The sequence below is a fragment of the Dromiciops gliroides genome, chromosome 1 (genome assembly GCF_019393635.1).
Source record: "Dromiciops gliroides isolate mDroGli1 chromosome 1, mDroGli1.pri, whole genome shotgun sequence".
In the NCBI taxonomy this organism is placed as follows: Eukaryota; Metazoa; Chordata; class Mammalia; order Microbiotheria; family Microbiotheriidae; genus Dromiciops; species Dromiciops gliroides.
Window position 1 is genome coordinate 754443553 of NC_057861.1, and position 24567 is coordinate 754468119.

Sequence of the window (24567 nt, forward strand, 5' to 3'; positions counted from 1 at the left end):
AGCTTTTGCCAAATTCCTACCCTGGAATTTTCCACAAACTGGAATAGAGCCTGAAAGCTTTTGCCACACTCATGAGTTTCTTGTTTCATTGCTTCTGTCAACCTTTCCTGAGGCTCAAGGTGTCATCTGCATGGCAGGGTTTCAAAGGAACCCAGACCATTGATTGTATCCTCCCCACAGCAAGATTTTCAGCCCTGTCTCTTACACTGCCCTCAGAGCTCTGGTTGGCATTAGAAAAATGCTCTAGGCTGGGCATTTCCCTTGGCATTCCACTTGAGGCAAAGAAGATGGCAGCTGTTAGAGGCCACCACAATGTCATTAGAACCCCAAATCTGACACATCCTTTTCACTTCCCTTTGACAAATGCTTCCTCCATACCTAGCAAGTGCAAGGTACTGGAAGAGTACCTTGGTACCGATGGTACAAAGAGAAAGGAGAGTTGATCGAGCCTTCGCTTACTATCTAGAAATAAAGGGTAAGGCATGAAGACACATGTCTGATAGCAGGGATTTGGAAGATACAAAGAAAGAGCAGAGGACAAAACATTTCCACCAGGAAGGGGTCAGGGAATCAAGGGATTGTGGAGGAGGGATCACTTGAACTAAACTTTGAGGGATCATAGGTCTCAAATCCGGACTGGACCTTGAAGGCCACGTCCACCACAGTTAAGTGAATTGCCCAGGATCACACAGAGAATGTCAAAGGTGAAATCTGAACCCAGGTCCTCTGGCTCCAGAACCAGGCCTTTAAAAAAACTGCAGAATGCTGTCTCCCTTATCCAGGAGATGATAAAGGTCTGAAATGGGTCTGGGACTAGACTAGACACTGGGACTAGAAGGAAGGAATAAGTGCAGTGTATCTCAGTGGCTGAACAGATAGGACTTTGTGACTTATCGAGTATAAGAAGCTTAAAGATGAAACAGAAGATGTCTTGATGTATCAAGGTTGAGTGACTGGGAGTATGGTGCTATCTTTATCCAACAAGGAAGAGGCTGGCTTCATGGAAGATGGTGAGAATTCTTTCTTAAATATTTTGATTTGGAGACACCAGGGGGGACATCAAGGTAGTGATGCTCAGCAGCTGCTTGGAAAGATGGGTCTGGAGCTTGGTGTTGATGTCAAGGTTGGAAATACAAAGTTCTGAGTCATCCACATCCAAGTTGGAACTGAAACCACGGAAGTGGCTGAGATGACCACAGAAGAGACACAGAGAGGGATGAGCTAAATGGCCAAGATGGAACCCGAGAGAATCCTTGCATTTAGTGGGGAGGACAAGGAGGAAAGTTAGCAAAGCAACTGAATCTTGTCGCTTTCTTTCTTGATGGCCTTCGGGCTAGGCCTGACTCACTAGGGGAAGAGACAGTTTGGGGATCCAGGAAATGACCAAACCAGCAAATAAACATATAGATCTTCAACTACAACTGATGTATGAAATTCCTCAAATACTGAGAAAATCTTTTATTTCATTAGGCACTGGGAGGGATGACATGGACTGAAATTCACAGCAGGCATAAATGCCTGGAATTAGATCCTTTCCCAAAGAAAACACATTTTGATGGGTGTACAGAGGGAGTCGACTAGGTTTGTGACGTCTAAGGATTGGAGAAGGAAATACAAATTGGGGAAAAGTCCAAAGGGAGATAAAACTAGAACAAGAGTGCAAGAGGAAATGGTTAAGATAAGAGACCTGGAGTCAAGGTGAGGTGGGTTTAAATCCTTCTTTTGACACTACCTATGTGCACTCTGAGCTCTTAGCCAGTTAATTGGCATTGATTAAGCACCTACTATGTGCCGCACACTTTGCTAAGCACTGAGGATATAAAGAAAGGTGAAAGACAGTCCCTGTTCTCAAGGAGCTCACAATCTATTGGGAGAGACAGCCTGAAAACAGCATGGTAGAAACAAGATATGTAACCAGGGGAATTGGAGATAATCTCAGAGGGAAGGCACTAAGATTAAGGGGGGTTGAGACAAATGAAACCAGTCCCTGACCTAAAGAAATGTATGTTTTACATAGGGAATATGACACACATACAGGTAAATAAAAAGCCCAGGCAGGGAATACAAAATCATTTCAGAGAGAGAGCATGAACGACTGGGAGAAATCCATCAAATCCCTGAGTACAGATAGGCATCTGAGCTGTGCTCTAAAGGGAGAGGATGATCATACACAGGAAGATGAGGAGGTATGAGGACATGGGCAACCACCTATGCAAAGGTACAGGGGTGGGTGGGAAATGCAATGTTGTGCATGAGGAACAGCCAGCAGCCGAGTTTGACTGGAACAGAGAATGCACAAAGGGAAGTAATGGGAACTAGGACTAGAAAAGTAGGTGGGAGACAGATTGTGGAAGGCTTTCAGTGCCAGGCTGAGGATCTTGTGTGTCACGCTGAAGCCAGTGGGGAGCCTGTACCCATTATTTTTTGCAGGGCAATGAGGGTTAAGTGACTTGTCCAGGGTCACACAGCTAGTAAGTGTCAAGTGTCTGAAGCTGTATTTGAACTCAGGTCCTCCTGAATTCAGGGCCAGTGCTCTATCCACTGCACCACCTAGCTGCTCCTCCTGTGCCCATTTTTGAGTAGGGAAGGGATGTGGTCAGACCTATAGATTAGGAATATGCATTGGGTGGCTATATGGAAGATGGATTGGGGTGAGGAGAGTTTGGGAGAAGGGAGACCAATTAAGAAGCTCTTGCAATAGTCCAAGCAAGAGGTGATGGGGTGGAGGTGGGGTAGGGAAGGGGAGAAACATTTCTATGGCACCCGCTGGGTTCTAGGCTCTGTGCTCAAAGTTTTACAAATATCGTTTCATTTGAATTTTGCAATAACCCTTCAAGGTTGCTGCTATTACTATCTCTATTTTACAGGTGAGGAAATGAAAGCATATAGAGATTAAGTTCACAGGATCACATAGCTAGTAAGTGTCTGAGGAAGATTTGAACTCAGATCTGGCCCAGCACTCCATAGAATGCACCACCTAACTGCCTGCTAATGAGGGCATGGAATAGGACAGTGGCTGTTTGAGCAGAGGGAAGGGGATGGATACTCGAGATATTGTGCAGGGAGAATTAACTTCACTTGACAATTGATTGGATATAAAAAATGGGGACAGGGCAGACCCAAGAATGGTTCTGAAGTTTAAAACTTGGAGATGTGGAATCTTGGAGGGAGGATGGAGAAGTTTTGTGGGAGGAGATATAACAAGCTCTCTTTGGGACTTGCTGAGTTTGAAATGTACCAAAATCTCCAATTGTGGCTTAAGGCAGAGAGAGGAATGCCTTTTGATTCTGAAGATGAAAAATGACGCTGAAGCTCCAGCTTCCCTCAAAAGCCATTTGAAAATCATCTTCAAGTCTCCCAGAAAGTTGGGAATGGTTCAAATAGAGGTCCCCTGCATTAATTTCTGGGTATATTGTTTCATGTCATTGTTAAAGTCCCGGGTTGGTCAGAGTAGGCTGGAGGGACTCATCCTCACTCCTAGCTGTATGGCCTATGTCTGGGGTGCTCCCCCCGGGTTCCCCTCTGGAGCCTGCTGCTTCCCTCTCACATTTCTCACCTCGCCCACCATCTTCACGTCCTCACGTCCATACCAGTCTGGCTCATAGACTTCGTGGAGGGACTCTGTCAGTTTCATCGAGGCCTCTTGCATGCCTATTCAGTGAAAAAAAAAGACAAATGTTTTCAAAGAAAGCCAAGTTTTATTCTTTCTCACCATGTCTGCCCAGCCTGAATTTTTGGAAATAAGATAAAAGTCCTGAGGCATTGCTGATTCCTTAAACAAGTATCATTCTGAAAGGACCCTGATACTACTCCAATGGGATGGGAGTGAGGTTAGGGTGCTGTACTTGAAGTCAGAATGTGGTAAAAAGTTTTAACAGTCGGTTAGATAATGGAGAAACACCAGTTTTTTTTAGGACCACCCTTTTGGGGAGGAGACCAACAGCATGATACGCACACCAGTCCACCTGCTGAGCACTTGACTTCCGGGGTGTGAGCTTAAAAGGCAAGGAGAGAACGGAAGTGGGAGCTCTTTCCTGCTCCGCTGGTCTCCTGGCTGCGCTGCACAGACAGACGCTGACTGGAGTTCGACTGGGCCCGGCTCGCGGTTAGCAGCAGCACGCGCTTGACTCTGTCTCTCTCTCTCTCCCCAAAGGTGGCCTTGGGTTTTGGTGAGTTTTATACGGAATATAGACTAAGCCTAGACTTAAGACGATTTGTAATGTATTTCTACTTTCCTATCCTTCTAATCAACATCACCTTGTGACTACCTTACAATAAAAGCTCTAACTAGAAAACCAGAAGCTTCTTCCATTTACTAGTCTGGGAGATAAATTAAGGGAAAGGTTAAGTAGGGGAGATTTATGATCTAATATTCAATTTTAAATCTCACAAGAAAGACCTGGATTCAAATCCTTCCTCAGACACCTCTCAGCTGTGTGACCTTGGGCACATCACTTAACTTATCTGAGACTCATTTTCCTTCTCTGTAAGATGGGGACAGTAATAAGGCCAACTTTTCATGGTCGCTGTGAGGATTGAATGATGCTATATATGTCACGTGCTCTACTGCGAACTTCAGAGATCTCTGTGCATCTCAATTTCTTTTTTTGGCATCTCAGAGGGGCTCCACGGGCTCATTTATATTCTTTTATACTACTCAGAGCTATGGCCTCCTTCAGAGGCAGAAATAATTAATTTATGCTCAATTTTCTATTGGCCAAGATCAGGGAATTCAGAGCTGGGAGAGGCCTCAGGGATCATCTGGCTCAGGCCCCTTGTTTTACAGAAGCAGCAGCTGAGGCAAGGAAGAGCAGAGGAAGTATTTGACCCCACGTTCTCTAACTCTCCTGTGCGACACTGTCTCTAGCCATCATCAGTGGCAAGGCTGGGGTCAGTTTTTCACCCCTACTCATCATCTTCACCTGGCTCAGAGGGTGCACTGATGTTGTCACAAAACTCTCAAAACAAAATTAATTGGGATTTGTTTTAATTATAACAATAAACCATGCATCTGCTTTAAGAAGAGGGGGAGTCAGTGGTGATGAAATCGGCCAAGGTTCCACTGAGCTGGGATGTTTGGGGCTAAAATAACCTAAGCAGAAGGAAAGGACAGGAAGGGGCATCGCTTCAGACCAGAGGGAACTTAGAGTCCATCTTGTCCAACTCCTTTCCTCTGCAGAGGAAGAATTGAAGCCCAGTCAGGGTGACTTGTCCAAGGTCACTCAGGCAGGGAGGAGTGCCAGAATTTGAACCCAGCCTCCAAATCTAGCCACTTTCCTAATTCACCCCGATGATTCAAGGTGCCCTTTCCTTTTCATTGAAATCAAAACCATGGGAACCTTATATCGATGTGTAGGGAGCCGGAACTGTCCAATCCCTTTGGAAGGCTGAGCACTTTGACTGAGTTCACTCCAAGCAGGGGCTGGATGGTCACTTTCCCAATGGGCTATAAAGGGGACTCTTTTTTTATCTCTCTTTGAAATTCTGTGGTTCTGTGAGTCAGCAAGCCTCCGACTCAGAACTTCCATTGGAAGGTGAATCTTCATATTCTCAACTGACTATTATTCAGAGAAATAGAGGGTGGGCCTGACCTCCAACCCAGACCTCTGGGTAGCCTGAGCGTCAGCCAGTGGCTGCCACCAAAGGACACAGTTCCAGGACCAACATTCTACATCCCAAATCTCACTGCCCCTTGAAGGTGAGGAGACATGGAGGTCAACGTTCAGCTCCCTAAATCCGCAAGATGAGCAATATGCTGAAAGAAGTCATGTATCTTTCCGAAAGACATAGGCAGTAAGAGACAAAGACAGTATTTGAACCCTACTCTTCAAAACTAAATAGCTAACGCTCTTTTTACTACCAGAACACGAGCATCTAGGTGGCTCCATAGTGCATAGAGGACAAGTCAAGAAGACTCCTCTACCTGAGTTCAAATCTGGCCTCAGACACTTACTAGCTGTGTGACCCTGGGCAAGTCATGTAACCCCTCTTGCTTCAGTTTCCTCATCTGTAAAATGAGCTTGAAAAGGAAATGATAAACCACCCCCAAAGAAAGCCCCCAGTAGGGTCACAAAGAGTTGGACATGACTGAAAAGACTAAACCACAAATGCAGAAGAAGGTGGCTGGAATTATGAGACTGGGAATACAAAGAAATGTAAACCACAGTCCCTGCCCTCGAGTAGCTCCCCACCTAATGAGGAGACAACATGCAACATACCAAGAACAAACAGGATAAATGAGGAAGGTGCTGGAATTAAGCAGGGTTGGGGAAGGCTTCCTGGAGGAGATGAGAAACAGACAAAGGAGTAGAAAAGGGACCTAACATTTTAGTGAGGGGGCACAGTTACTCATGAGGCTGTGCTTGAAAACAGCTTGACTGTGGGCTGCATATCTCAGCAGCAACTAAAGAATGTGAGAAAATCTTGGAAAACTGTCATCTGTCCTTGGGCTGAGCAAACATAACTGGAGTGTAGGTTTGAAGCGAGGAAAAAAATACACAATACATTATCTGTCTCCTGTCTGTCTGTCTCTATCTTTATATAGTTGTTGTTTAGTTGTTTTCAGTTGTGTCTGACTCTTTGTGACCCCATTTGGTGTTTGCTTGGCAAAGGTACTGGAGTGCTTTGCCATTTCCTTCTCCAACTCACTTTACAGATGAGGAAACTGAGGCAAACAGGGTGGAGTGATGTGCCCAGGGTCACACAACTAGTAAGTGTCTAAAAACATATTTGAATTCAAGTCATGGTGCTCTGACTCCAGGCATGGTTCCACCTAGCTGCCCCTCATTGGGTATATCAGGGTTAACTTTATTTGAGGAAAGTATTATATCTTTCAAGCTACAGAGATGGTGGGAAAATGCATGACTACACACATGAATTGGGAATTTATTTCTCCCCTGAGTTTGGTACTTTGGTGATTAGTTTAGGAAGGATAAAGTTTTTTCTGACTTTCTTTCTTATTCCTGGCCAGGGTGGGATGATCAGTTTCCACCCTACATTAACTGTGGTCACAGTTCAGTGGCTCAGTTCGAGCAGCAGATCTCAGTCTGTTTACATGAAAAATGTCTCTCCAGGTGGAGAACTAAGGGATTTTGGAACTGGAGGTTCAGATGGAAGGATGGCTCTCAAGAAGTCATCAACTTCCTAATATTTTGGGGTTTGGCTTTGATTATGTCAGTTGCCATTTTCTGTAGGCACAATTCTTTAATTTGGATTTAATCGATGGATCATAAGTAATATTGTTATGGAAACTGGGGTTTGATACTGTCCTAATTAGACCTATTTTATCATATGAGGACTTGATGACTTTTCAGAAACTATTAGATGGATGATCATTGACATAGAAAAGGAATTCTACCTGCATAGAGTCAGTACAGATTGAATTTAAGGCCACCAGTTGGCGCAGTGGACAGAGCACCAAGGTTGGATTCAGGAAGATCTGAGTTCAAAATGGAATCAGATACCAGTAGCTGCGAGACCCTGGGCAAGTCACTTAACCTCTTTTGACCTCAATTTCATCATTGGTAAAATGGGGATAAGAACAAAATCAACTCACAAACTTGTGAGGATTAAAAAAAATTGCTACCTATTATTACTATTCTGGCAGCTAGTTGACTCAGTAGAGGGAGAAAGGGACTGGGAGTCAGGATGACCTGAGTTCAAATATGACCTCAGACACTTACTGGGTGTGTGACCCTGATCAAGTCACTTAATCCTGTTTGCCTCATTTCTTCATTTGTAAAATGAGCTGAAGAAGGAAATGGTGAATCACTCTAGTATTTTGCTGAGAAAACCCCAAAAGAGGTCATGATGAATTGGACGTGACCAAAAGATGACAAAACAACAAATTATTACTATTAATAGTGTATCTCTGGATTCACTCACTATGGAATGTGATAGGCTCATAGATCTAGACCTCGAAAAGACCTCAGAGGTTCTCTAGTCAAACTTCCCCATTTTACAGATAAGGCAACTCAAGCCTAGACTGGTTAAAAGACTCACCTAAGGTCATGCACGTAGTAAAGGGCATATATGGGACTTGAAATAGGTTCCTCTGACTCCAGTGGTTTGCTTCACTAATACTATGCTATCAATAAATGAGTCAACCAATATTTCTTAAGCATCTACTACCTGCCAGGTGATGGGGCTACATGGACAAAGAATGAAATAATCTAGACTCACAGCTAGTTGGTGCAGTGGATAGAATTCTGGATTGGAGTCAGGAAGATGTGAGTTCAAATCCAACCTTAGACATTTATTAGCTGGGTGACCCTGAGCAAGTCATTTAACCACTGTCTACCTTAGTTTCCTGAACTATAAAATGCAGGTCATAATGGCATTGACCTCACAAGGTTATTTTGGGGAAGAACTGCAAAAAGACCTGTATAGTACTTAACATATTGCCTGGTAAATAGTAGATAATTAATAAATGCTCATTTTATCAACTTCATTGATGAAGAACTTATTTTCTAATTGGGGGGACAACAAATACCTTTAAAATATATAATATATAAAATAACAGCATGGTTATAAAGTTAGTAAATTGACCTGTATGTGTATTCTTGTTGTTCAGTTGTGTCTGACTTCATGACCTCTTGGACCATAGCATGTCATAGCATGTCAATGTTTTCTTGGCAGAGACCCTGACGTGGTTTGTCATTTACTTCTCTCATGGATTAAGGCAGAGGTTAATTTACTTGCTCAGGGTCACTTAGCTAGTGAGTGTATGAGGTCAGATTTGAACTCAGGTCTTCCTAACTCCAGGACCATCACTCTAGCATTGCACCACCTAACTGCCTCCATCTATATATACATAATTTCATTAAATACAAGTTAGTTTGGGAGGGGGCACTCGCCTTTGGGGGGGATCAAGAGAAGGTTCATGAAGATGTTGCTTCTGAGCAGCATCTTAGAGGAAGAGATGAACTCTAAGAGAATCTATGTTCCAGGGCGAGGGATATGGGCATGGAGTAGCTATTTTAGAGGGTGATCTGGACAATTGTATCCAGAATATAATGGAACTCAGGGTGGGAATGGATGAAGACAGAATCACAGAAGAGTTGGGAAGGACACCCAAATTCACCAGCCTCAACCTATACCTGAACAAGAATGCCCTATATAACCAAACCAAGCAGGAATCTCTTTGCTTGATGACATTTCTTGAAGAATGAAAACTCATAAATGGCTTCCCCTTCTCAAATGCTAGGATCCTTGTCTAGTCTTTAATGTGGATGTAGGGTCAATGATGACAGCCCCCTGTCCCCTTTGATTACTCTATTTTTTTCTAGAGTGTATACTTTTCTCTATCCTTCAGCAATAAGATAACAAACATTTAATACTCCCCAGAGTTGTGATTTCAGCATGGAGATCATTTTCCATCAGTGAAGATCACAACTTTTCCAAGCCTTCAGGCGATGGCTCTTTGTGAGCTGCTGTGGCCCAAATATCTCTCACCTGTACATTGCTTTTCTGAGCCTGAGTATGGCCACATGTCACTGGGCTGCTTGGAAGATAGGGCATTCCTGGGTCCCTACTAAAAGACTTACATACTTTGGTGGCACTTGGCAGGATGGCTTCCTAGGGTCTCTTCCATGTCACAATGAGTGGATCATATACTCAATTCAGATTACAGAATATGAACTGTCAGAAGAAGACATTTGACAGTAGTGGGAAGCACCCTGGATATAGGGTTAGAGGGACCATATTCAAATCCTGGTTCAGTCACTTGCCTGACTTTGGAAAATTGCTTCATCTCTTCTAGCTTGTTGCCTCCTCTAAATGAGGACATGAGAGTGGATGATTTCTAAGGTCTTTCCTGGCCCTGAGTTTTGATACTACTATTTCTGTAACTTCTCTAGGCCTCGGTTTCCCCATCTGTTAAATGTGACATACCAATCAGACTACCTAAAAATTATTTTATAGAGTTAGAAAAAATAATAACAAAATTCATCTGGAAAAATAAAAAGTCAAGAATATCAAGGGAACTAATGAAAAAATGCACAGGAAGGTGGGCTAGCCATACTAAATTTGGAGCTATACTATAAAGCAGCAGTCATCAAAACTATTTGGTACTGAGTAAGAAATAGAGTGGTGGGGGGGGCGGCTAGGTGGCGCAGTGGATAAAGCACTGGCCCTGGATTCAGGAGTACCTGAGTTCAAATCCAGCCTCAGACACTTGACACTTACTAGCTGTGTGACCCTGGGCAAGTCACTTAACCCCCATTGCCCTGCAAAAAACAAAAACAAACAAAAACAAACAAAAAAAAAGAAATAGAGTTGTGGATCTGTGATGTTTAAAATCTAATGTGTGTCCTTACCTGCCTCCTCCAGTTTGGGGAGGCAGGGAACTAGCTAAGATTTGCTGACAAATTCAGCAACAGTTTAGGCTTTTAAGTATTTATTAAAATGTATTAGAAGTTAGTGAAGAGAGAGAGTGAGCACAGGTCTCTAAAAGAATGGAAAAACCTAGCTCAGATCTACACGAGATAGATAGAAAACCTGCCTTTACCTAGCCTCTCACTTTTCCAAAAAGAGTGAGTCCCAGCCAGTTCCCATAGAAGTCCCCTGTGGAACCAGGGCAGTCCCCACCCACAGCTCCAAGCCAATTGGCTGGTCCATTGATTGACATGTTTTACAGGCGGTCTATGAATAGAGCTAACTTCCCTATGCCAGGCTGACCTTTAGAAAAGGGCATCTCACAATGTCTTTCTCAGCAGGGGGGTGGCACCCTGGTTCGCACAGATCAGTGGAATAGGTTAGGCACAGGAGACACATTAGTAAATGACTTTAGTAATCTACTGTTTGATAAACCCAAAGATTCCAGCTTATGGGATGGGAACTCAGTATTTGACAAAAACTGCTGGGAAAACTGGAAAGAGTATATCAGAAACCAGGCACAGACCAACATCTTACACCTTACACAAAAATAAGGTCTAAATGGGTTCAAGATTTAAACATAAAGGGTGATACCATAGATAAATTAGGAGAGGAAGGAATAGTTTACCTCTCAGATCTATGGAGAGGAAATCAATTTATGTTCAAACAAGAGATAGAGAATATTATGAAATGCAAGGTGGAAGACTTTGATTACATTAAATTAAAAAGGTTTTGTACAAACAGAAGCAATGCAGCCAAAATTAGAAGGGAGGCAGAAAACTGGGAAACAATTTTTACAGCCAGTGTTTCTGATAAAGGCCTCATTTCTAAAATATATAGGGAACTAAATTAAATTTCTAAGAACGTAAGTCATTCCCTAATTGAGAAATGGTCAAAGGATATGAACAGGCAGTTTTCTGATGAAGAAATCAAAGCTATCTATTGACATAAGAAAAATGCTTTAAATCACTATTGATGAGAGAAATGCAAATTAAAACAACTCTGAGGTATCACCTCACACCTATCAGATGGTCTAATATGACAAAAAAGGAAAATAATAAATGTTGGAGAAGCTGTGGAAAAATTGAAACACTAATCATTATTGTTGGAGCTGTGAACTGATCCAACCATTCTGGAAAGCAACTTGGAACTATGCTCAAAGGGCTATGGGACTATTCATACCATTTGATCCAGTGGTACCACTGCTAGGTCTGTATCCCAAAGAGACCATAGAAAAGGGAAAAGGACCCACATGTACAAAAATATTTATAGTAGCTCTCTTTATGGTGGCAAAGAATTGGAAATCGAGGGAATGCCCATCAATAGGGGAATGGCTAAACAAGTTGTGGTATATGAATGTAATGGAATACTATTGTGCTGTAAGAAACGATGAGCAGGATGAGTTCAGAGAAACCTGGAAGGACTTACATGAACTGATGCTGACTGAGAGGAGCAGAACAAGGAGAACATTGTACACAGTAACAGCAACATTGTGTGATGAACAATGGGGATAGACTTGGCTCTTCTCAGCAGTGCAACAATTCAAAACAGTTTCAAAAAACTCGTGATAGAAAATGTTCTCAACATCCAGAAAAAAGAACTGTGGATTATGAATGCAGACTGAACTATACTGTTTCTACTTTTATACTTTTTTTTCTTTATTTTTTGAGGTTTTCCCCTTGTGGCCTGATTATTCTTTCATAAAATGACTAATGTAGAAATATGTTTAATGTGATTGTACATATATAACCTATATCAGACTGCTTTCTGTGTTGGGGAGGAGGGAGGGAAGGGAGGGTTGGAGGAAAATTTGGAACTAAAAATCCTATGAAAACAAATGTTGAAAACTATCCTTATATATAACTGGAAAACAATAAAATACTTTAAAAATAAAAAAATAGGAGAGTTGTAAAGTTCCTTCCAGCTCTCAATCTATGGTCTTTTGAAGACAATAAATAATAGAAAAAAGCCCATTTTTTAATATTGGGGTGAATGTGGAGACTTATCTAAGGCATTTGGATTTTTACAGTGGCTGCTACCCATACTCCCAGCCTTCAATCATCAGGTCCAACCTACCTAAGGTCTGAAGCTATGGATTTTCATTTTTCTCCCTCATTCTTCTATACCCATGGACTTCTGAGAAAAAACAAATGGGGAGTGTCATGGTATATAAAAGGAGCTGGGATTAAGCAGTACATGGGGAAGCTGACTAGTCCAGAGGTCCTGAAAAGAGATCACCGCCCCCCCCCCAGCAGCATGAGATACCTGCAGGGAAGCAGAGCTGACCAGGGACTGATTGTGGGTCCAGTGACCCCAGTGTCTTCTACAAAATATCCAAAATGCTGTCATGTCCAGTTGAGAGGAAAAATTTCCCTTTCCACTCTCATAACTCAGAAAATGGTGCAAGACAGAGAATCTCACACTTGATCTTCTCTTGCTGAGTAGGTACGCCAGTTAACAGAAGGAAGGCATTAAGGGATGATCCCCAGAGGTGATGAGAGATTCTGAATAGACAGTCATTTAGATCAGCTTTGTAGAATCAGGGAAGGCCACATCAAGAAGCAATCTATATTCATTTTACGTGGGAGGAAACAGAGGCTACAACAGAAGCATGCTTAGAGGGTGTTGTGGGTGTGCCAGTACATGGGTGCCAGCTGATGCTACAGAGAAGTTGAATAGCTTCTGAAGGAGAGGACAAGCCTTTGAAAAATATATCAAAACCAGAAAATATTGGATGTTGGAGGGAATATGGGAAAACTGGAATGCTAATTCACTGTTGGTGGAATTGTGAAAAAATCCAACCAATCTGGAGAGCGATTTGGAACTATGCCCCATGGGCTATAAAACTGTTCATACTCTTTGATTCAGCAATACCACTGCTAGGTTTATATACCAAAGACATCCCCAAAAGAGAAAAAGACCTATTTGTACAAAAATATTTATAGCAGCTTTTTTGTGGTGGCTAATAATTGGAAATCAAAGGAATGCTCATCAATAGGAGAATGGCTAAACAAGCTGTGGTATAAGATGGTGATGGAATATTACCATGCTATAAGAAATGACAAACAAGATGATTTCAGAAAGACTTGGATGAACTGATGTATAGTGAAGTGAGCAGAACCAAGAGAGCATTGTGCACAGAGACAGCAATATAATTTGATGAAGAACTGAGAATGACTTAACTATTCTCAAAAATACCAAAGGACTACTGATGAAATACACTCTCTACCTCCAAAGAAAAAATTGATATTGAAGGAACACAGACTGAAGCATGCTATTTTTTGCTTTCTTTCATTTTTTCTTTTATTCAAGTTTTCTTGTACAAATATGCTAATATTTTACATAATCGAACACATATAAATCATATCTGATTGCTTGCTGCCTCAGGGAGGGAGAAGAGGAGGAAGGGAGGGAGGGATAGAGGGGTAAAAATTGGAACTCAAACTATAAATAAAAATGTTTATTACTTTAAAAAATAAAGTGCATCCTTTGGATTCATAGCAGCATAGGTCAGAGTGAGAAGGGTCCCTGGAGGTCAATTCCAACCCCTTCATTCTACATATGAAGTAACTGAGGCTGTGAGAGTCTACATGACTGGCCCAGATTCACACCCCTAGTGTAGGCAGAATTTGAATTTATGTTTCCTGATTCCAGATCCATCACTACCTGCCTCAAGTCCAGTCCAATCCAGTTGTCTCTCCACCGTAAATGAATAAACAATCATTAATGATTGCACTTACTATGAGCCAGGCACCATGTTAAAACAACACTCCCCAAATAAAACTCTGAATAAATAAAACAAAAGTGAATCCCTGCACCTGGCTATTTCCAGTGCACTGGGGATCAGTGACAATATTTGAGAGCTCTCCTCGTAACAACCCAGTAGCCCAGATATTAACAATATTATGGTCCTTAATTTGCATAAGAAGAAATTGAGGCTGGGGAGGGGAGGTATTTATGCTACACAGCTCAGAAGTAGGATTTGAACCCAGGTCCCCTGACTCCAGATCACTTCATACTATGCCATTAGAAGTCAATCACTTTTTTTCTTGGTCAAAAAAAAAAAAACAACAAACCAAACAATTTAGTATTTTGAAAAGAATATTGGATTCACTAGTCCTTTTCTTGATGAAAGAACACCATGGCCCATATATATCCTATCATGTCTTATTCTATCATCATATCATATCATAATATTGTTTTGAAAAAGGAATCCTAAGATGATCAGCATGGAGCTGGGAGGGACCTTAAAGGCCATTTGAAACAACCCCATCCTACAAATGAGGAAACTGAGGCATGGAAGAATCAAGTAATTTGTCCATCACACTGGAAGTGACTGAGGTGAGATGTGACCCTGGGTCCACTAATATAAAGTCACTGTATTAGTCTGCTTCTCTCATGGCCAGCTCCACCATATAAGTAAGCTCCCCTGAGTAAGTGATGCCATACTCCAATATTGCTGCATCAAGACTCCCTCTGACTACTCTGCCTGTGCTTCAAAAGCTGCCATTGTACCCCTGCCTATTACCACCATCCTGATTTCCAAAAGTGCAAATGAGCAAAAGCACATTTTAGCTACCACCGTCAGGGTGGTCATGTTAGGCTGGTGATTTGTTGGAGACAGGAAAGCTGCAGCTATCCCCCTAGCCCTGCAGACAGTGCTAGCATCTCTCACCCTAAGGCTGCCTCTAGGCAGTGTAGTAAAGGCAACGAGAGCCCTGGCCTCCTTAATGGACCTTTATATTGTAGATGTCCACTTGAGTGTTGGAAGGAGGGAGAACAAGAGAGTCAGGGGAAACCTCTTCAGGGCAAAGTTGGGCTTGCCCTGGTGCTTTTCACTGTGGATTTGTTTCCCTCTGGTTTTTGCTTCCTCAGTGCCCAGTACAGAGCATGGTTCATTAATAAATCTTCCTGGAAGAGGGGCTCATTGATATCATTTCCTGTATCCTTCACAACTTCCCTGGACATGCCAAAGTCACAGACCAAGGAACCTCACAATTCTTGAGGGAGAAAATGGAGGTCTCAGAAGTTTTATACCAAAGTTGAAAGGATTTTTACAAAATTAATGCTTGGCAGCTAATTTATGTTGAGTGAAAAGGAACTTGGAGGGAAAATTTCTAGACCCATTTCTAACCAATCCATGATTTCTTAAAAAAACCCCAAAGAAACAAATTTATTTGTTCTAGTGATACTCTTGCCAATACCCCAAAATTCCACATTTCCCCTGAATTTATTACCATAACTGTCTCCATCAAGCAGGTTGGAAAAATTGACCAGTCCACAGCTGGCTTACCATATCCATACTATATGGGCATGAGGGCTGACTGTCAAATATTCCAGAGATTTATTAACAAATGCAGCAGAAGCTGCTCATACTATTCCTTCTGCTGCCATCAGCTTTCTACCCTTCCTGCTGGTGGAAATCCTTCAAAAGTGCAAATGACAACTCCTGTGGGAAGCCCTCGGTGAGTGTTCTAATCAAAAGTGATCTTTCTCATTTGCGCATCATTTTTCTTGGGCATCACATCCATTTTACTTAGAAAATATTATCTTGTTGTTGAACATAAGCATGCACACTGCCCAAGAAGTGAAGCCTACCATTTGCCCTGGCAAGAGGTGTCCATATGACATTCATTATGTTTGGACTTTCATCAAAAAACCAAATATGACCTGAGGAGGAATGCATGTCTCAATAAGTTCACATATGTTTTCTCCTTCCTTTGACTCTTTATGAAAAGGCTCTCTTGTTCTCACTGCCCATGACTCACCAGGTCCTTTCATCAGTGAGCAGGTCCAAGGTTCAAGTTCAGTATGTTTGAAGAACAGTTGGGCTTCAAATTTTACTCAGCACAACACAACAAACCACTAACTTATTCAGCTTTTCCCCCTATCTCAAAGCGGCAGAAAACCATGGTGAGTAAGGCCGTGGTCTTGGGTTCAGAAGACCTGTTTGAGTCTCTTCTTTCCTGGCTCTGTGACCTTGGGCAAGGCATTTCTCTTTGAACCTCAATTCTTTATCTCTAAAATGGGGATAATAATAACTGTTACTACCTACCTCACAAGGCTGTAATTAGGACAATGCTTCAGAAATCTATTATCACCCTAGAAATTTGTTGTTGTTGATATTATTATTATCCTTATGTCCTTGAGGTCTTAATCTAATGTTGCATTGTGGTGTGTGGAGACAAGCCTGGGCTCTTAAAGGCTAAACTCATGAAGCACATCTTCTGGAGGTTTGACAAGTTGGAAAAGATGTCAAGGAGAGGCATGCCAGTGGTGTGTGTGTGTGTGTGTGTGTGTGTGTGTGTGTGTGTGTGTGTGTGTGTGATCTACAGGTGAGCCTAGCTAAGTTAAAAAAAGGTTTATCACCAGGAGGTTCGTCTCCAAGTAATGAATATTTTAGTCACAGTAACTTGCAGACTGTCTACTAAGGCAGGACAGGTCATGATCTCAGTCAATGAAGGAAGGGTTTCCAATGGTGAATCTACAGACCCACCAAGCATTGAAGTCAGCCTTGCTATTCTATTTGAGAATACCCCAGTAATGGTGTTTATTGTATTCCACAGCTGGTTGTATCTGAAAGGTCCAAGTGTATTCAGCCATCTTGCCCACACATCAGGCTCTTCTTTGGTGTGGGGCCTTTTGTGTAACTTCCTCCCTTCCCTCACCTATCCTCCCCCAGACCTTTGTGATATCCTTCTTCATTTCTTGCAGGATATTTTATGGTAAACATCTCAGAGACTATTACCTTTGATAGCAGCTAAGTATCCCCGGAGTTCTCTCTGAAGTCTCGTACCCTCTGCCTGAAAAATACAAAAATGAGATGTTATATACTCATAACTAGCACTGAAACACAGCACAGATCAGAGTCTGCCATTCCTTTCAAAGACCTGGCTTTTGGATCCAACTAATAGACACACTCTTTGCTCCCCTAGGCAACCCACTAAGATTATAAGTTACAGAGGAGATGCCCATAAGCATTGGCAGAGAGCATTTCCTCACCATCAGTTCCCTATGCCAAATGGGCACACTGCATCTAGGCACACTTACGTTGAGTTACTTGAGTTTTAAGAGCCATAAGTTTCAGCCCCAAATTAATTAAGCAAAGGGAGACGAAGTGTGATCAAAAAAGTGACCCACAACAGAGTCCATTCTTCTCTCCCCCAAATAGAATAGAAGCTCATAGAGGGTAGGAATGATTTCATTTTAGTTTTTTTTATACCTGGAGCCAAGTATGGTGCCTGGTACCAGTAAGAGTCTAATCACTGTTAGCTGAACTAAACCAAGGCTTATGTACACACCCATGCACACACACACACACACACACACACACACACACACACACCCCTAATGCCTGCATATGCCCTTCTTCAAGGTCTTACTGTTAGTAAAATCAGGACAATTTCAACATGAAAATGATTCCTATTACACACACATGGCTACTGCTCCACACATGCTGCAGCCAGCAGGATGGAGACCCATCTTTATAGAGTTTATCAGTTACCAGTTCTTGTTGCTTTTATCTGCCCAGTATCTCATGGGTTCGGCACCATTCTGTTCAATCCCATAGCCTTGACCCCAGCTCAGGCCCCAGGCATTTCTAGCTTGGACTACTGAAATCGCCTCCTGGTTAGTCCTTCTGGTCCCTAGCTCTTCCCTCTCCAGTCCATTCTCCACATAAGCTGCTAAAAAATCTTCCAAAATCACAGAGATGAGGAAGCTAAGTGGCACAGTTATAGGACAGAGTCCTGGACTTGGAGTTAGGATGACTTGAGTTAAAATAATTTCTCAGATATTTATTAGCTGTTCGACCTTAGGCAAGTCGCTTAACCCTTGTTTCCCTCAGTTTCCTCATCTGTGAAAAGAGAGTATTGGTCTAGGGCCCTGACAAGTCCACACATATGATCTATGATTCCATGATCCTTTGTCACTATATTGCTCCAAAACCTTCTGTTTTTGCTCCTCCTTCTAGAATCCTATCCCAATTCCCCAGTCTCATATTTAGAATCCTCCAGAGTTTGCCTCCTCCCTCCTTCTTCTATCACACCCTCCATTTTCTTTTAACTGGCCTGCTAGCCATTCCCAAGCAATTTACTCTTTTTAATTTTTTGGTGGGGCAATGAGGGTTAAGTGACTTGCCCAGGGTCACACAGCTAGTGAATTTCAAGTGTCTGAGGCCAGATTTGAACACAGGTCCTGAATCCAGGGCCAGTGCTTTATCCACTGTGCCACCTAGCTACCCCAAGCAATTTACTCTTACATGACATTCCTCTCCCCACTTTTTGCTTTCCTCCACCTCTAACACTTCCCCCTCCCTCCCCAAACTGAGCTGAAGTATCCAAGATCCAGTCACTTCTAAATTATTCTGCCTAGAAACACCAAGTCAAAGGCAGCTCTAAAAAAACATCTGTCTTCAGAGGACTATGAGACAACCACTGAGTGAGCAAAGATAAATTATTCATAGGCCAAGCAAAAAAAAATCAATAAAACTTGAATTGTTGACATTTTCTTAGTGGTAATGGGACTTCTCCTAGGCATCCCATAAATCCAAGGCCAAAAGAATGGCAAAATCAGAAGTCAAGTGTGCTCAGATGGGACTGAAAAAGAGCTCCCCAAGGAAGAGTGTTTTCTTGGCACTTCCATGTAGACCCGATTACAATTTGCTCATGATTATCATTATAAAAATTCACTTTGATTCAAACCACATTCATTAAGTGATAATTTGGGGTCAGCCAGTATGATGGGTGCTGGGGATAAAAAGGCAAAAATGAACAGCCCCTGCCCTCGAGGATCTTACAATATAAGAAAGGATCCAACATTACAAAGATATGTACATAGAAAATTAACAAAATAGGAAGTAAATCTTCAAATAAAGCTCCTCACTCAAATTCCATATTTTTTTAAATGGCATATATTTTAACAAAAAATAATTAGATTAAAAGGGGGGAGAGACAGGGGGAAGATAAAGGGAGAGACAGAAATAAATAGGAGGACAGAGAGACAGGATGGAAGGTGAATAGCTGGTGTTTGTCACCAACCATTCCTTGTGTGAGCAGTGGTATAGCGACTTCCTTGAGTAAATGGATTTTTCTACTTGTAGGTCATCTCCCCACCCCACTCCCCGCCACCTTTCTCAGGATATTAGATGCCAATTTAAGGCTGAGCTCAGGGAAAGAGTAAAAAGAGTGGATTAAAACAACAATAACTAGAAATTGAGTGGGTCAGGGTGAGTTTGAAGAGCCATAAACTCTCTGAGAATGTCTAGAAATGAAGGCAGGAAGAGGAAGAGCAAAATGTATTAAGTTCTGGAATCCCAGATGAAATCTACTGTCTGACCCAACAGTAAGCCTAGAATTCGAGCTAGTTAATCTCTTTAAGATAAGCTGAAATAGGTTGCAATAAATACAAGGATGACTTTCTACATAGATGGGCACAAAAGGATATTTTCAGAGTTATGAAGAAAAAAAAGGAAATGCATCCTTGGAGACTCATTGAACTTATCAGCCCTCAACAATTAATGGCTGTAGTTGTTGAGTGTAAAAAAATGGAGAGATTGTAAAAGTCATTATTAAAGTACCGAATAATATTCTCCAGCCTATCTTTATACACAGTAGATCCAAGGACATATTCCCATGAAATCAATCAACCAACCAATCAGTCACCAAGCATTTGTTAAGCACCTCAAATAAAATGATGTAATTTTTGTAAAGCATGTAGCACAGTGTCTGGCACATAGTAGGTTCTTAATAATCCTATCTAACAGATAATAATAATCCTATCCTACTATGTGCCAGTCACTCTGCTAAATGCTTTATAAATATTATATCATTTGACCAGCCTAAGAGGCAAGTGCTCTTATTATCCCCATTTTACAGATGAGAAAACTTAAAAAACAAAAAAACAGTGGTTAAGCATCTTACTCAGGGTCACACAGTAAGTACCTCAGGCCTGGTTAGAACCCAGGTCTTCCTAACTCGAATTCTAGCACGCTGTCCAAGGTGCTGCCTAGTATTTTCTAGGACTTTAGCTGAGAAATGGAACATAAGGACCATAATGTTATTCCAATCAATGTATACCTCTAATTAGAAAGTCTCTTTGGGGAGAAAGGACGGATATCACAATCCAGGTCTTGATTAATATTCTAAGAGAGATCAATACCTGAACTGATTTGGGACCAGAACTTTCAGCTCATTCTCATACATTGAGGGAGGATGGGCTCTGCATCGTCTGGTGGAGCTGAGTGCAGTGTTCAGTCCTCCTCTGACTAAATCTCCTTTAATTATCTTTTCTGAAGACCCAAGCCGTGCAGATTGGACTGGGATGGGAAATCTCACTGGGGCTGCTTCTCACAGCTTGAAAGTGGGCCACCAGCCCCATTCAATCCTGGCATATTTTCCATGGCATCTCAGAGTTGGAGAGGACCTCTGCAGCCCTTTAGTCCAACCTATATTGTTCCTTGTCCTTGGTTTCAAAGGGGAACAATGACATCAGAAGGTGATGTCTTGACTCCTGTGTGAATTGGATTTAAGGGAGGCAGAGTTGAGCAAAGTCATTAACCTCACTCTATCTTCCTGAGTCATCAAAGTCCAGGGACAAGACAAAAGTCAGGCAATTGGTGATAGCTCAGGATACAGTGAATTACTGTGGTGTCTCTGATGTCCAACCAAGCTCCAAGTGTTCCACAATGCCTGCTTTAGTCACCTTCATGCCTGTTAGAACAAATTGTTCTCAGCCACTCATTCTGATGGGCGAAGTCTCCACATGCTTGGGAGACGTTTTCAAACCCCATTTCACTGATGGGTTTGAAGCCTGTCCATTGGTTACCCACAACCTGGTTTGGCCTATCAGCTGAGATGGGTTTGTCAGGGTGTAGCCACTGCAATGTTATAGCTTCGTGGAGCCGCAGGTGAGAGTTGGGTGAAGGTGGATACCAAAGGTGGATGGGCAGCGCCCTGAAAAGGTCTCAGCAAGCCCTCCTACCAGAGGTGCTGGTCCTCTCCACAACATCCTATACACCCCTATAGACCTATACATGCTGTCTCCAGCCTATCCAGGCACTGAATAGCAGTGAAACAAGCCCTGGTCCACTCAGAGGCCAACTGAATACAACCTTTGAGTCTCACTTGGAACAAATGCAGTGTTGTTATCTGTATTGCTGGTTTGTTCATAATATTCTAATATTTCTCTTTGGTATAGAGTCAGAATTAGAATAAGTCACTAATTCATTATCTACCAAGGCCTCAGCAAGCTGGAGAACCCATGGGTGAAGATCAAAGAAAGAAAATCTTGGTGGAAGAGCCCTACAGACCACCCTGTTAGAAAGAAGCCCTGATGTGACAGATAAGATGGAGGTTTAAGGAGGAGGGACCCGACTAAAGACAGAGCAAGGGAAGTATCCTGAGCTTGACTCACCTCACTAACTATGCCATTCATCAAATGGCAAAGGAAGGGAACAAGCATTTATTAAGCTAAGCTCTTTCATAAGTAGTATCTCATTTGATCCTCACAACATTTTGGGAGGTAGACACTGTTTTTATTTCCATTTTACAGATGAGGAAACTGAGACAGGCAGAGGTTAAGGAACTTGCCCAGAGTCAAATAACTAGTGAGTATCTAAGGATAAATTTGAATTCAGGTCTTCCTGATTCCAGGTCAAATGTTCTATCCACTTCACCACCTAGCTACTGCTTCTGAAATAGACCCTTTTCAGTAAGAAGGGCCTGGCTATCAAATTACATAGGGTTTAGAGATGGAAGAGTCCTTACAGGTTATTGAGTCCGATTTCCTTATTTTACAAATGAGGCACAGAAAGGGCAAGGTCTTGACAAAGCCTTTCTGGAAGAAATGAAAGCATTGATTTGATAACTGTCTCTATAACAAGTGGTAGAAGGGCCAGAGGAGAGGGGACCCACAAGATGGTGCAAGGGGAGAAACATGGTTGAGGGTTTGTGAAAAGCTAGATATAGAGGGCTCTGGGCTGTCACCAATCAAGGCAGCGTGGCCCTAGGGTGAGCCTTCCAAAGCTTAGCTTTGTGGCTTAGTTCTCCCAGGACATACTCTTAAGAGTCCCGTTTGGAGGGTGTGGCCCTAGGAGTTCCATGTCTTCCTTCTCAAATAGGCACTCCTCTGATTTGGCAAATAGCCAGTGTTAGATTAGATACTGCAGAATGCCCTAGACCAATTCATGTTCAAAGGAGGGTTTCAGGACTGAATAAATGTATTAGGGATAAAATGCCACTTGTCCCTCTGATCCAGTAGGTACTGAAAAATAGAATTTATGAATCTTTGAAAAATTCTGGGTGAATTATTCAAGCTTAATGGCTTAATTCAGAATCCACACCATCCACATGAGGCCTTGAAGGCTGTTTTCTACTCCTCCTTTTTGCAGATCTGGGCTAGATGACCATTTTCACTGGTGGGGGTGGGGGGAAGTGTTGATGAATTGTACTGATATTCCCCAGGCAGCTGAACTAGAAGAGTGAATGACAAGGACGGGGCACCAGTTCCAGATGGTGGAGTTGGTCCCTATTTATAACAGAACACGACTACTCAGTTCTTTTCTCCATGAAAAATAGTAGTCAGCTTGTCTAGGAGAGGAAGACGGCAGAAGCCATCCTTTCCTTTCCAGGCAGACAACCCTGAGTGTGGCCAACGACTAGCTCAAGCCATCCAGAACTGTCTGCCTGACATGCTGCAAATCTCCCAAATGTATGGCCAAGGTCAGGGTAGCTTCTGTGACTTGGCCAGGCAAGACACAGCCCTCTATTCCTGGAATTGGAGAGGGTGCCAGGTTAGGGTCTGAGGGCAGCAAAAAATGGGAAAGAAAGTAGGGCTTCGGTGATAGCAGAACTGGATGGATCTACTGTCATAACTGAACTGTAATATTTTGCAGAAAAATTTGAGGCCATTTACCAAGAGCTCCTTCTTTTCTCCTCCACATTGTGGAAGTAGAATTACTTATATTTGAGACATGAGACAAGACTGTTGGATCTACATTTCCCCTATCCTGCAAATTAACACACACACACACACACACACACACACACACACACACACACTGCCAAGTCCCGTGGAGAAATAGCAGAAATCACAGAAAGATGGCGCTGAGGTGAATGTTAGAAATGATGGAATCTAACCCCCTCACTGTACAGATGAGAAAACTGAGTATCCAAGAGCCAATATAAATCCCCCCAGTTCACACAGATAGTTGTGACAGGCCTAGGACACTGCTCCAAGCCTTCAGTCTGTGAATCCAAGGTCACCACTCTGCTACTTTAACAGCAATGGACAGGGGGAGATGGAGAAACCACAGGGTGAAAGTGAGAGTGAATGACTAGAAGCCAACCTCAGATCTGAGCCACTCAAGAGAAAAGCAGGTCAAAGCCAGGTGTTCACTCCAGCAACGAATCCAGAGGAATGAGAAGAAAGTCCAAACTAAGAACTGGGTGAGGGTCTTCACAGAGTATCTATGCAGGGAGAACAGTATGGAGTGAGCACGGGGGTGGGGAACAACATGGTGTGAGCACAGAGAGGTGAGTATGGAGGAACCATAGAAAGGGCAGTATATGGCAACCACGGAGGGGGCCTCAGAACAATTCCCATTGTTAAGACACTGTTCCTTTTACATCAAACACACATTTAACACTGGACTTTCCACCCACTGCTCCATAAGCTGGTCAAGACCAAGGCTCAAGGTCAAAGTTCACTCAGGCATTCATGACCAGGGGCTAAATAGGAGCACAGCTTTAAGGTCAGTAGCTAGAACAAATTCTGGACTCTTTTCACCCCTCACCCCCATCTACCTCAAAGCCCAAACCTCTAAGAAATATAAGACTGATAGAAGAGCAGCTCCAACAGCCTAGGGATGTTGGTACAAGGGTTGAACCAATCCATAAATCTGAGGACAGCTGGCCTGCACTGCTCTCCCTGTACACCTTCTCCTCCTCTCTCAGGAGGAAGAGATGCCTGAGCCTTTGCCCTCTATCTGTTTCTTGCATCTGCGCCTAGTCTGCAAGCAGACTTCCATTTGCTTGGCAAACACAAGCTGATGGAGAAGTGGCATACCCAGGAGTTATGTACTTATTTTTGGTATTTGCAGAAATCTCTTCCTTTCCAAATACGTGCAGAAGGAGAATAGAGTTAGGAGCAAAATATCAAATGTCAAATTGGTTTAATTCCCAAGGGTTAAATTAA

General features: G+C 42.6%; 1 protein-coding gene across 2 annotated transcripts in view; it reads right to left on the minus strand.

The window, feature by feature from the left end:
* AMPH (amphiphysin) overlaps nt 1-24567 on the minus strand; it is a 196882-nt gene that overhangs the window by 71412 nt on the left and 100903 nt on the right. For both annotated transcript variants that reach the window (XM_043978501.1, XM_043978502.1), the window contains 2 exons: nt 17123-17177; nt 3557-3651 (listed from right to left, as the gene is read on the minus strand). In XM_043978501.1, coding sequence (XP_043834436.1) covers nt 3557-3651; nt 17123-17177 — 150 coding nt within the window. The remainder of the gene's footprint in view (nt 1-3556; nt 3652-17122; nt 17178-24567) is intronic.